We start from the raw sequence: 15,000 nt of genomic DNA on the forward strand, positions 1-15,000 counted from the left end.
TCGGTGGAGGGTCAGGACCTGAGCCCCATTTTACTCTTATCCCTCTCTTCTTTCCTGCAGGCAGGATCAGAGGTAAGCAAAGGATATGCAGCCGTCGTGTTGCATGACTCCTACCTGACCGCCATGACTAGTACTTGACCTTGACTTGAACCCTTAAGGGACAGACCAAAGCCTCCTCCAGAGGGACGGCGGGAGCGCGCCCTTGTGTCTAGCCGCAGACCTTGCGCTCTTCGCCGCTCTTGTAAATAACTGTAAAAGGATATGTGTAAGCGGCTTGAACCTTCCGACCTCTTGTTGCCTCTTTAGCCCTTCTCGACTTTGTACCTTGAACCTTTTATTTGATATGGTATGTTGTTCTTATGTTCCTGTTGGGTATCTTGTACGGTTTGTTTCTCTATTCATTTTCTGTATATTTCTTTAGATTAATTGATTATTATTTAGTGCCATATCTCCGGGCTTTTCCTCTCTTTGGTTAACGTTTCTGGCGTTCTTTCCTGCCTCTTCCCTCCCCTACCCCTCCTCCTCTCTCTCTCTACCTCTCTTTTATTATTATTATCATTATTTTGTCTCCCTTATCCCCACCCTATTCCTTCACACTCCATCCCTATTCCCCCTTTCCGTGTCTACATGTGTCTCCCCGTGCCTCTCCTAACCTGAATCCTGACCCCCAACCCTACGCTAAGTGTTGATGTATGTATAGTAAGATTTCATTCCTGTGGTGGTGGTGTTTTTTGAGCCTTAATAACAACCTTATTTTTTACCCTCTCCACAGCCTCACACTTCTACTCCAACAGCAGAAAGAGATTTAGAGGTAAATTTTCCAGATAAAAATGGGATATGTAATTATTACTACTAAAAAAAAGAGAGAGAAGTTTAAAAAAAAAGAATACTGTGACATCTCCACTCGCCTCAAAGATTTACCAATTGCCTGATCTGCGACCAACAGTCCAGGCCACTGCACAGACGGCGCCATTTATTCTGACTTGCCTGGATCATAGCTGCACTTAGGACCTATTTTTATTTGGTAAATGAATCCCATGGGACCACACCACAAAGCAACTGGTTGAATTCTTGTGTTTGTAGGTCTGTCTTATGTATCTCTTAATTTTTCCTTTTTAAAAAGTCGTTTATTATTATTATTATTATTGTCTAAGCTTCGTCTGCAATTCCTGCGGACATGCCAGCTCTTTTGTTTCCTAGTCCCAGCGCGTCACATGATTATGTGTGGAAAGAAATTGGTTTGACAAATGCTATTCGCTTATGAGATCAAGGTTACTTTTGAATAGTAATAAAATCCTTAGAAAGAGTGCACAGCAGTTTTATCATAATATTCGATAAATCTTTCATCCTAATTTATCTTTCGTTGACGCCAAAGCTTTGCAAGTGCTGTCCAGTAGTGAATGGCTTGATGACTGTCTTTGTTAACAATATAAATTATCAGTAAAGTAAAAGGGTGATTTATAAATATATAAAACGGTCGCGGAATTATTTCTCTTAATGTTGTGTAATTAAATTCCTATGTCTATGGACGCTGATTACACTTCTAAGTTATTTTCTAATCATTTGCTCATAGCAATAACATTTGTTCACAGTAATGAATAACCCCTTTGGATTATGATACGAACTAACGTCAATCTCAAGTCTAAAAAACAAAACAAAAATAAGATCAAACCAAACACAGCCTAAGGACACTTGTTATTCTACCAATTGTATTCTGTGTGCGAGTGCCCGGTCTAATGATCACAATACCTGCCATGCACGAGCCTGCTACGGCTCCGGCCACATGCTCATGTCTCGCCCATTCTCTCTCTCTCTCTCTCTCTCTCTCTCTCTCTCTCTCTCTCTCTCTCTCTCTCTCTCTCTCTCTCTCACCTCTGCTCATCTCACGTATCTTGATCTCAACCCCACTCTTACTGCTAGCGACCACGCCACTCACATGGCCGTGGTCAATCATCCCCGCTGTTGATCTCACTGGTGTACGGATGGCGTCGCACCTAACCTAGTCGTGATCACGCTAAACACCTCGCTGTATCAGATCGCCTTGTCACTTTGCTGACGACACAAGCACTCTGTTTGGCGTAATTACCTTATTGGGAGGAATAACGCCTTATTTCTGATTGTGTTTGCACCTAGACAAGTTTCTGATGGCATTTGAGGTTGCATGTGTGATTACAAACGGTAACCGGTGCTGGCCTCACCTACCCGTCGAGTGGCGATCGCACCAGCACAATGGCTGTTTACCCCACCTGCCCTTCTGGTAAATCGCGGCACCACCTGGCCGTGGTTCCGCTACATCCTGCTGGTGATCACCTAAATCCCCAAGACCGCACGACGACTCTGAGGCTTTTTACTGCCCCTTGTGGTTCGACCCGTATCTTAACCCCATTCTCGCTCTCTCTCTCTCGCCCTCACTCACGCCATCTGGCCGAGAAGCTCAACAAACCTTGCCTAGTTGATCACAGTGAGACAGAGAATCGGCTTAGGAACACAAGGACTTGCCGACGATTTGTCTCTTTTTTTATTTGATATGTTCTTTGGTAATTTCCTCCTTTATATACTAATTCTTTCCCTCCTCCCCCCTCCCCTTTACCCCAACCCCCAGTATTTTTGCTGTAAGTGCATGTTCTTTTTTCATTGTAAAAGTCTGAATGCAAATCTGGATTTCGATGTCTTCATGGGGATGCTTGGTGAACAGCTCTGCTTATTTGTGTAGTATTGTTGTGGATTCCGTTTTGCAAGGCTTAAAACAATGTCCTGTTGGCTGCTTAGTCACCAAGCATTCATACATTGGCATACGAAGATCATTATCTTTTTTCATTGTGGCACCAGAAATGTTTGTATCTTTTTTTAGGGAATTTCCCCACACGTTCCCGGTTTTCGTAGTTGTCTATCAAAGTATTGGCATCCCGGTATTAGTAACCATGTGGATAGAAATATCTTATGTATATTCCCCAGTCGATGTGTTTACTAAGTTACGCAATAAATCAGATTTTCATTTTCCAGACCAATTTGACCATCTGTGGCTAAAGAAAATATGTTTAATGCTAAGAAGAACAGCTGGAGCCATTTGAAGTTACGAATATGATATCAGGACACCCGTCTGAGCATGTTCGAGAGACATTGGTGTTCTTATATTATATGTTCGTGTTTGGTGTTTTTTTTATGTTCCTGTGTGGTGTTATTTCAGCCAGGGAACTGATGATGGTTTCCCTTGTAATCAAGCAAGCATGTGTTGTCTTTTTTACGTTTTTCTGTTGACTGAAATTTGCATGGAATTATTGTGACCTTTGTTAGTGTTACAGCATGCCAGGAGTTGTAAAAAAAAGAGTATCTCTGTTTAGTGTTTTGTTTTACAAGTTCGATAACTGCCTCGGTACAAAATCTTTTTTAATTCACAATATGACGTAAACTTATTTCATGATAAATATAGGTAATGTATTCTCATTTTCTAGTTGAAATTTTGGGAACATAAACCTTTTATCAGAATATATGGTTAATTCTCATAAGAATTCAACTAAAATATATTCATTCTATAAAATTTCAGCGATTAATGATTTAAAAAAATAACATTACTAATGTATAATTATGAATCCGTCACCATTTTCTTACTTCGAAAAGCAGCAAACAGTTGGTAATTCTTTCATATAAGTTTTGCATTGTAAGGATGTTTGCAAATCAAATGAAAAAAAAAATGTATTATGATATTGAAATATTTTGAGTTAGATTATTACTATTTATATTTTCTGTGCACAGATACATGAATATATATGTCCATTCAGTGAGCATAGTGGTTATAATTTTCTTCGCAATGCCTTCTGCTTATCACTTTTCAAGCTATGTCGTGTTCTATTGCAATAGCAAAAGTTAGACATGCCCGACTTTGGATGTGTCATCACCTTGTCAACACTTTGTCATTTATATTAGATTGAGATATGACTGAGCACCACATTTACTATGTTTTATGTGTCTATTTATATTTTTTCTAGTGACGCAGGAAGGCATACTTTGTTTTAGACATTTAGATATACAAATATATGTTAATTGGCATGGCCGGTTATTCCCTTCAATAGTTATGTTCCCAGTGAAATGTGAAGATAGGGGTATTATGATTTCTTATATCAAAATTATTTTCCAGTTAAAAAAAAAAAAAAAAAAAAAAAAAAAAAAAATATATATATATATATATATATATATATATATATATATATATATATATATATATATATATATATATATGAAGAAAGGTTCAAAACCCTCTTCTGTAGCATTTTATTTCTTTTCTTTTCTTTTCCTTCTTTTGTGTGTGAATAGGTAACGGTTTTAGTTTATAGTATTATCATTCACAGCTAGGTAAAGTTCGTATGTATATATATTTTTTCCTGTATTGAGATGAGGCACATTCAAGTGGTCTAGAGAGGAGGGAGACTCATGTCAAAACGTATCTAATCTTATCATTGATTTATTAGTGAAAGAAAGAAAAAGAAAAAAGAAAGTTTTCTGTGTGACTAGCGAGTGATAATTCAAAATTTCCGTTCGAAGTTGAAGATAATTTGGTATGTATTGAATAGAATAGAAATTATTTTGTTGTGTGGGAAAAATAAACGTCAGATATGAATGAGAGAAAATTACTTTCCCGCACTAATTTCACGGTTGGTACATGATGCAGATAATGAAAATAATCATTTGATGTAGATAATGATGATGAATATTAATACTAGAATAATGACAATAAAGCCATGATATTCTGTTATTATTACGAAGTTAGTCTCTCGTTAAACTTTTGGGCTCGTTTCCCCTAAACTCTCAGACATTTTCAGCAGAGTTGAAACGAAACCAAAAATGTTTCGGATTACGATAATAGAGTTGTAAAGATAATGCATCTCTGACTATAAAACCACGGCCTTGCTTCCCGTTTGCCGGCGGACCGTTAAATCGAGAGACATGGCGGTTTTTTTTAAATAGGGGAAATAGAAGAAAATGGGAATTTATAATACTTCAAGGGGCACTGAGTAAAGGCAGAAGAAGGAAATAATTGTTAATGTTAATTTTTAATTATTCTGGGTATATAAAAAACAGAAGATAGTGTTAAAATATTATTATTTTAAATGACGAAGGGAAAAATCATTGTTTAAATAATAAGGCAAGAAAAGAAAAAATAGGTCCAATAATACCCTGAACTGAAGAACAAAAAGGGAATATATCAGTAGAAAGAATGAATCAACAGAAGAAACAAGTTAAAAAAAAAAATGAAATAAAGGGAGTGAACGGTAATGGCCAAAGAAAACGAGCTTTTTGCTGTTCGCTCGACATGGGTCTCTCTATTCTCTCTCTCTCTCTTTTCCCATTTACTTTACGACCACACTTCTCTCGCCATAATAATAGTTTGTCAATATCTGAATGTACTAATTGTATTTCTGACATTTTTCAGCAGGAGACAGAAGATGAAAAGGTAAAATTACATATCAAGCTTTCATGAGTTGCACATGTGATTCATGACACCTACTATGTGCAACATGCAACATGATCCATTACGTACTAATTAATAAATTAATCACTACTTAAGGATCACAATGTTTGCCTCACCCATATAGTTAAGCCATTTACTGCACCTGTTAACGGGTAAACTACATTGTTGTTTAATCATCTGTAAGCAAAGGTCACACTACGAAAATGTGTTTGTCACTTCAGAATCATGAAAGTGTAGTTCACCTTTTTCCCAAACTAAGTTAAATCATTCACTTAGATCCACCATGAAAATCCCTGCTAGGTTTTCTGACACCCTGTTTGACATTGATCGGATGTTTGTCTATTTGTCCTAAACTTTTATTTTTTTATTTCCATAAGTGTTGAATCATTATTTTGCATTTCCGACGATCCTGAAAGGGTGCACAGGACTCAGCAGGGTAACTGACTGCGCATGCGCCGTGCTCTACAGTCTACGGAGACGTGCTAGCTTCTTGCCAGCAGTGCATGGCTGGGCAGCGGGTCAACATTTTCCCTGCAAGATTTTGACCCGTTGCTTTGCTCTTTCATCTTTGGCCTGACCCTGCCTCTTGTCGCTATCGAAGTAAAAAAAAAATACTAATTATTTTCTTACTTTTCCATGCATAATCCAGGAAAATGAGAAGGTAATTCGGGTAGCCATATTATTCTACATAACCTGGAGTATTTCGGTGAACGTTGGTAGTGTCCATCCTCTGTCTCAGACCTGGCAGAACAACAGACACTAGCTGCATCATGTGTCACTTTCAGGGCCTCTCAGCCTGGCTCACTAAAGAGTAAACTTGTTCTTAAAGCCAAAGATCATTCTTTCGAGTGCCTTCCGTCCTTCGACCAAATAGCTAGGCCTTGCACCGGCGTCGCTCTTGCTCATCACGGAATTCAGACGCCCATTGAGCAGCATCTCAGTTCCATGCGTCGGGGGTGATGGAGGAGGGGCGGGGCACACATTCCGAGAGAAGTTATCAGTGGAAGAAGCATACTTGCGCGATCTTCCCCTCGGCCCTTGTCGCACCTCTGAAAGCTGCGCCGCACGGCCGTGGTGGCCTGCGCACCCCGGCCGTGGGCGCCGCTCGGGGAACGGAAGGGCGGGAGATCCAGCACGCATTGTTCTGTCAGAGAAATAATTCAGGCCTCAGGTGTCCTCTCACGCTGCTCTGCGCAGGATGTAGTGTGGCTCGTAGTTGTGTCGGTACTTGCCTGTCTCAGCATAGTTTGTTCCTTATTTTTCTTAGGCTTTGTGTAAACCTGATTTAATACAGAGATTACAACCGCGTCTTTATCATGTAGTTCTATCTGTCTGTCCCTTTTTTCCTTCAGCCGAATATTAACTGGCTTGGTAACCCTTCTTTTTCGGCCCTCCCTTCATGGCGAGCAGCGGACAGACCCTTTTTAAGCTTTCACTTGCAGAGCAGTTGTTAAAATCGTTATTTTTTTTCATGAAAATATTTTTCCATAGGACAGACTCGTTCGCCTTTCTTACTGATTCCTACATGTAGATCTGGTTATCGTTCATACCCAAATTATTGCATTTTGGTATTGGTATCAAACAATTTTTTTTATTTTTTATTTTTCTTCGATGTATCTTATCTATCGGACAGATGTACCAATAGTGGTTATAAAATTGAAGAAAAAAATCCGTATAGTATATCATGGCAGCTTATTATAATATATATATATTTTTTATTCGTCTACTAGATGGCTAGCTTCCGCATGCACAAGTTCGGATGTTTTAAAGTATTGTTTTTTTATCTAATGAATTAAATTTAGATGTGGAATTCAGTCTAGGTAATCAAAAGTAGTTCTTGATATTTTTTTTTTATCATTTATCATCAAAAGTGCTAGTAGTTTATCAAATTTGAGCTTGCGTTAATATGCTTCTGGACTGAAATATTTCGAGGAAAGTAGCTAAAGTTATCATTTAACTGCTAGATTGGTAATATAGTGAATAGGACTATTTTTTCTTTTTAATTTATTTCCGGAAAGTTGGTGCATAATATTTTATGCTGCACAGTGTAAATCTCGTTTATAATATTTTGCTTTGTGTATTTCTAAAACGAGGGAATATGCTGACTTATATATTAGTGATACAGAATTATGGATTCATTTTCCATATTTTACGCGCTAGAGCATATATAAGAGCAGACTTTTTCTTCTCAAATAGCGTAATTCTGTGTCATCGAAATTATAATTTGCTGCTACACTGTACTTGTGTTGTTTCGTGGCCAGCCGTTGTTGGATCTCTCTCTCTCTCTCTCTCTCTCTCTCTCTCTCTCTCTCTCTCTCTCTCTGTCTCTCTCTCTCTCTCTCTCTCTCTCTCTCTCTCTCTCTCTCTCTCTCTCTCTCTATCTCAATCTCTCTCTATATCTCTCTCCTTCCCCCCCCCCCCCCCTCTCTCTCCTCCTCTCTCTCTCTCTCTCTCTCTCTCTCTCTCTCTCTCTCTCTCTCTCTCTCTCTCTCTCTCTTCTCTCTCTCTCTCTCTCTCTCTCTCTCTCAATCTCTCTGTATATCTATTTATCTCTCCCTCTCTCTCTCTCTCTCTCTCTCTCTCTCTCTCTCTCTCTCTCTCTCTCTCTCTCTCTCTCTCCCCCCCCCCCCCCTCTCTCTCTCTATCTCTATCTCTATCTCTATCTCTATCTCTCTCTCTCTCTCTCTCTCTCTCTCTCTCTCTCTCTCTCTCTCTCTCTCTCTCATGCTGTTGATTTGTTCTTGGAAATAACCATGATTTAAGACCATGTGTTCCGAGAGCCATTATATAGTAAAATAAAGCTGCAATTAAACATTAGTAAATGTTTTCGTTGATAACTTAGGTAGATCAAGTTTCTGTTTGCATTGCAGGAAATTACGCAAGTTGTTGAATCGGTTAGTGAAAATCGTTTAGATCTGAACTTGTCTTGAGCCAATCAGGAAATACAAATTAAATATGCAGGATTTTTACAGGTACATCGATATACACAAACGTGCACATGCGTGTTACATATACATATATATATAAATATATATATATATATATATATATATATATATATATATATATATGCATATATTTGTATGCACACACACACACACACACACACACACACACACACACACACACACACACACACACACACACACACACACACACACACACACACACACACACACACACACACACACACACACACACACACATATGATTGTGTGTACAATAACAGCAGAATTTCGTTCCTGTTTGGAAGATCCTAAAACTTCAGTTAGGGTATATACGTTAGAAAATAGATTTGGATACACATCTGCAGTCTAATGACAAATAAATAGATATCAGTCATAATGTTTCAGTTGATCTCATCACACGAAAGGTTGTAGTCACCTACAAACCTATTTTTTTCCAAAATTTATTTGATTTGATAATTGGACAGTGAAATAACAACCATATTGTTATAAGCGAAGTTCTGCTCTTTAATTAGCACCGTGATAATGAGATTCATGTAATTAAACGTGTTCTATATAATTTCCGTCTTTTTCCAGCATCAGAGACATTCTGTTCCGTAATTATAATTATAAGACCATTTTGCATTGGGTGTCTGTTGCGCTACAGTTAGATGTGATAACTGTTGGCTTGTTGAAGGTCTAGGTACTTGGTAATATATCAGTTAGATACATATTGCTGAGTAACAACAGGTAACTCCATTTAAGAAAATAATTATAAAGCAAACGTGAAAAAATGAAAGGTATAGGCCATGGAGTGAATAATAACTCACCAACGGAATAGGTAAATGGTCGTTACTGGTAGTTAGCCAGAGGGTTTTTTCTAGTTAGCAGACCCCTCTGGAGACCATGTTCAAAATATCAATAAATAAGGATTTAAAATTGTGGTCGTTACTCTGTGTTTAATTCGCATTAAGTTTCCTTCTTTTCGTGTTCTTGTTTTATTGCAGAGTATAAATGATTTTGACTGCTTTGATGAAACTGCAGAGAATGGCTGTTAGGACTTGGTAAAGTTTTATAGAATTGTGTGTTAGAGCACTGCAGCAGATTTCGTTCAACTTGCAATGGGCTATTAATAACTTGCAAGAAAGAGCTTTGTAGGTTTTCAGTCTCTAAAATATAACATGGCGTTTATAAGAAAGTTTTCGCAAGAAGTCAACTTGTTTATATATTTCCCTCTTTTCTTGTGTTGAAAAAATTGTGTTTATCATGGTTTACTTTGGAGCTCTTTTGTATCATCTATTTTTTCATGAAACTGATACTCTTGTTTTTCTTTTTTTTTTTTTTTTCTTTTTTTTTTGTGTACATTTTTCTGTTTCAAATCAGGTGTCGATTGACTCTTTGCGTCCTAGTTCTTCTGTTGCTCTGCTCGCCAAGTAGAACCCTCATCACTAATTATGAATGTGTAGAATAATATGCCCCGGACTACCAGAGATTGTTCAAATTATATAAGGAAAAAGAAACCCACATGTGTTGGGCATAATACCCTCCTGTAGAATATCTATTCGTCAATATCGGTTGCGTCCAGGAAAGCCCTCTTGATCATGTTCGTCTGCCATTTGCTAATCCTGTTGAATCAAACCTCATGATAAGCAGTGGATTTGGTAAGTGAATTTCTCTCATTTGATGTTCTATTTATTTTTCTGGACGCATCCGTTATATTGTCACTGATCGTGTTCAAGTTGGGTACTTTGTCAATGGAATATAAAACAATGAGGTATGGCCACCCTTCCCTATTTTTTACACTTGGTAGCAATCCCAGTCTGTCACTGCGTATTTTCACTTGACTAATTTTATTATTTTCAATTGTTGCGTTTCTCTTCAAACCTCATACCAGAATTATGGTAATGAATACGCATAAAAAAAATACATTAAAATAAAACTCTTAATAGTTTTTTCTTAAATGCTCGTCGAATAATGAATGTGTCCGTAGCCCCTAATTTTTTTGACCAAGTGTTATGCTCTCATGACAGACTGTGATTGGTGACCTCGAATATTATCCTTTTAGCACGGGCATGTCGCAGAAGGTTAGAATTAAAGGTTTTAAGGGCCCGGTATTTCCCTTCTTCGTAATTTTCCATATCTATTTTTTAAAAATCTTTAATAACACAATCATAGCTGTCCAAACTAGTTCAACACAACACTGAAGACTTTCTTTAAAACATCCCTTACATATCTGTATCCAATATGACTAACTGATATCGCTTGAATAATTACCATATCCTCAACTATTACTGTAGTAGCTAAGGCTATAAAAATTTGTAGTTTAGGATTGGAAGTCCTATAGAAGTCCTATACTTCCATTGTAGACATCATCAGTCCAGTATTTAAATGAATCCCTCTTCAGTAGCCTTTAAAACTGCTACATGTACCGCAGTACTTTCTCTTTTGCCCAGAATGTCAACCACAAACTGCCTGAGGGTCATGAATTATCACTCAGTATTGAATGCTTAACCCAAACACGAGAGTAAAGTGATGTTATCTGCTCTACCACATACGTCACTTTGTCAACATACAGTTAGCGAAAAGTTTTCCGTTCCTTCACAAACTAGAGCTTGTTTCGGTTGAACCATAATTTCCATGAGAACAGTACAGATGAATGGATCAGCGGAAATAAGTACTAGAAAAAAAAGATACAGTAATGATAAAATAACCATACTGCATGTACTCCTCCCTAGGCTATGTGGGAGGTTTTACTTCTTTCATCATTATGAGTACTCAAAGCTACTATAGTTGCCTTCATCTGTCTTCCTATAAGTCATTCATTTGCAACTTGCAGTCAAGGACATGTGGTTCTGTTGCACCATTGGCCTTGATCCCCATCTCATGGTTAGTGTCATAAATCAATCACTCTAAAATATTTTTGTGTATTTATCACCTCTTTGGATAACCAGTTCCAATACATCAAACGTTGCATCTTGTATTATACGTATTTTCATTAGTTTTCACTTTGTCCAGATATGATACAGTCTGATGACATTTCACTATCTTAAAAAAATGTTTTGGCATTTTATGAATCAGAACTGATAAAGGAATAAAGATTATAGCTGTAACAAAGTAGATAAACTTACATGCATAAAGTAATCCAGGGAGAAGTCAAGTTTATTATTGATTGTAATTCTGTTCCATCAGTGCTGATAAACTAAGAGGCAATAACTTTAAACTCCTATTATTAATTGCACAATACCCAGTCTTTCCGAGTTTAAGGACACTGGAAGTAGTTTTAGTTTTTTTTATCAAGCCATCACGTGAGGTCTGGTTTCAAGTGGCCTGTGAGTGCCATGAAGCTGGGCCAAGGAGGTCAAATGCGTGATATTCTTGACCTGGCTCAGTGGCGACCTCACGAAGCCCTTGGACCACACTTCGCGTATTGGTCTTTTCGCCGCACCAAAGACCGCTGCTGATTGTCTTGCCGTTCCTGAACTCCAGACCACAACCCTCATCGGTCTGCTGAAGACGGCGAGGCTCCTCCGTCTGGTCAGAGTCGCGCGGAAGATCGACAGGTACTCCGAATATGGCGCGGCGGTCCTGCTCCTGCTCATGGCGACCTTTGCGCTCATCGCTCACTGGCTCGCGTGTATTTGGTAAGATTATCCTCTTTTCCCCTGCGGCCTTGGCATTTCGCTGCATATTCCCCTGTGTTGAATACGAATAATGTCAGGTTTTCTAAATATTTCCTTTCAACTTCCCTGGGTAATGAAATGTCTCCCTGCACTACTTGTTTCTGTTTCATGAATGGGTGTTCTTGTGAAATCACCGTACACACGGGGCAGCTGAAATTCAATTACTGTTTATTCGTCATAGGATTGCCGTGTATTTTTTTTCATGGAATTGCCGTGTACGTCTACATGGACCAACAGAAATTCAAATCTAGTCTTCATGGAATCATGTTAGCGTACATAGATCATCAGATTGAAAAAAAAAAATTCTCACTCGCCTCTTTCTCTCTTCCCTTCACCTCAACCCATACAGGTACGCCATTGGCAACGCTGAGCGGCCGGGGCTCCTCCACAAGATCGGATGGCTGGACCACCTCGCCAACGCCACGCACCAGTACTATTACAGCAACAGTACGGGCGGGCCGACGCTGAGGGTGAGTGTCAACATTTCCTTTTCACTGTATTTCTCGCTCAGGCTGACCATCGTTGGCCAGTGACGAAGTGTCAGGATTAGTAAAAATGAATCAATCAATTAATAAATATATAAAAGCGAGGTGTAAACCTGGGAGGTAGCTGTACAGAAGCGGTCAAAAGTCCTGCCACGGAACAAACCATTTCAGACATGGATGGTTCTCAGGATTTCTGATTGTTTACTGTAGTAGTAGGTCGGCTAAAAATGAAGGTGTTGGGTATATGGATAGAAAATTGAAAACTTGAAGAAAAGTTAAGAAAATAACTCACTTCAGCATCTACTATATGTCCATAAAATGATCAGTCTCCCAGAATTCCCCCTCCTTTCTCACTCTGAAGTTTTGCATAGAGATTTCATTACTATTTTCTCATTCGTTTTAGGATTCATTTTTCTTCCATAATTTCAAATACACATTTACTTACCTTCTTTCTCTACCGCTGACATCAAATGTATGGGATGTATGAAATTTTTGGATTATTGCATTTTTTCCCCCAGTTTAACCTCAGTGATTCTCCTTTTGTTTCATCGTCCAACGCCGTTTCCTCTTAACCACATAACGTTCCTTTTGCCCCAAACATTATCGTCTCTCATTGTGCCTTTTGCCCCAAACATTATCGTGTCTCATTGTGCCATGCCCAGTGGACCCCAGTACCCCCCTCCCCTCCCCTCCTTTCAATCTCGGTACATCGCATCCCTCAGTTGAAGTACATTTCACCCCTCAGTCCCGCTACATCACCGGGTTGTACTTCACTTTCACTGCCCTCACTGGTGTTGGTTTCGGCAACGTTTCCCCAACTACCGACCTGGAGAAGGTCTTCACCATCCTCTTCATGTTGATGGGATGTAAGTCGCTGGACAATATGGAACTCTGACAAAAAACAAAAAAGAAAGAAAAGAAATACACGCGGTCACTCCCGCTTTGGAATGTCGAGAGGTATTTAGTCTGATTCTTTCTTGAGTTCCCTAGTTCAAGTGTATGATTATTTTTTGGGGAGGAAGATATTTCTTTCCTCTCGTCTACTTTTCACCAAAAGTGATACGTCATCTGTTTATATGATATACCTCTTGACAGTTCGATAAAGCATAATATCACTGCCCTTGTCCACGTACTGTAGTATTCACGTATCATCATGGTGTTGATTGTTAAAGCCAAAATAGGAATTTGATATGAATACTTACCCCCGTGTCGCCGCGAAGAATGTCAAGCACCCCTTCCCTTTCCCATCCCATCCCTTCTCTCTCTCTCTCTCTCTCTCTCTCTCCCTCTCTCTCTCTCTCTCTCTCTCTCTCTCTCTCTCTCTCTCTCTCTCTCTCTCTCTCTCTCGCCTTTCTTTTCTTCTATTTCACTATCTTGCTTTTACTTTGCCTTCTCTCCCACTATCCCTTCCCCCCCCCCTTCTCTCTCTCTCTCTCTCTCTCTCTCTCTCTCTCTCTCTCTCTCTCTCTCTCTCTCTCTCTCTCTCTCTCTCTCTCTCTCTCTCTCCTCTCCCTCTCCCTCCCTTCCTCTCCCTCTCCCTCCCTCCCTCTTCCTCTTCCTCTTCCTCTTCCTCTTCCTCTCCCTCTCCCTCTCCCTCTCCCTCTCCCTTCCCCCATACCTCCCTCTCAGTTAATATTAGATAAGACTGACCTAAGTATATAATGACCCCGAATTACATCAAATTCCTGACCTTTCTTTTCTTTGTCATTGAACCGTCATGAGTCGGAGTTCCCCCTCCGTTGCGACAATTGCCTAGAATTCGTATGTCGACATACGTTCCAACTACCCAAGGGCTGCAAACTGTTCCTGTCACTAAGCTGATTCATATCTTTATCTCTTTCTTTATCTAACGGATCCCTGTCATCTATTTCTTTATCTAACGGATCCCTGTCATCTATTTCTTTATCTAACGGATCCCTGTTATCTCTTTCTTTATCTTACGGATCCCTGTCATTGAGTGAGGGATCACGCGAGTCCCGCTCCTTGCTTTCCGGCCCCCAAGTGCTCCACTCAGATAGTCCCTCTCAAGTGCAGCGACGTTTTGGGGTGGTCTCTCCTTCATTTTTTCATCCCTCAGTCTCGCTACATCACGGGCCTGTACTTCACTTTCTCGTCTCTTACGTCGGTTGGCTTTGGCAACGTGTCCCCAACCACAGAACTGGAGAAGATTTTCACAATCTTCGCTATGATGATTGGCTGTGAGTTTGTGTCCGTAAGTCGTAGGAAGCAATGAAGTGTATTGATTTGTCGAGATGGTCCTATTTGGGTCAGCGGCTTGGCAAGTAGATTTGATGAAAAGTGCTAAATATACTTCTTTCAGTAAGATTTCCGTGTGGAAATGTGCGAACCCTCTCGACTTCTCAATCAAAGTGACACTCATATTTGTCTTCAATGTTTCACCAATCCGCTAAACTTGTGATGTC

General features: G+C 39.4%; 1 protein-coding gene across 1 annotated transcript in view; it reads left to right on the plus strand.

Moving 5' to 3' along the window:
- The window catches only part of sei (seizure), a 164,520-nt gene that overhangs the window by 73,558 nt on the left and 75,962 nt on the right, over nt 1–15,000 (plus strand). The window contains exons 5-8 of the mRNA XM_070118775.1: nt 773–811; nt 5,429–5,449; nt 11,899–12,053; nt 12,442–12,562. Coding sequence (XP_069974876.1) covers nt 773–811; nt 5,429–5,449; nt 11,899–12,053; nt 12,442–12,562 — 336 coding nt within the window. The remainder of the gene's footprint in view (nt 1–772; nt 812–5,428; nt 5,450–11,898; nt 12,054–12,441; nt 12,563–15,000) is intronic.

Source organism: Penaeus vannamei, chromosome 42, assembly GCF_042767895.1.
Source record: "Penaeus vannamei isolate JL-2024 chromosome 42, ASM4276789v1, whole genome shotgun sequence".
NCBI classification, from domain to species: Eukaryota; Metazoa; Arthropoda; class Malacostraca; order Decapoda; family Penaeidae; genus Penaeus; species Penaeus vannamei.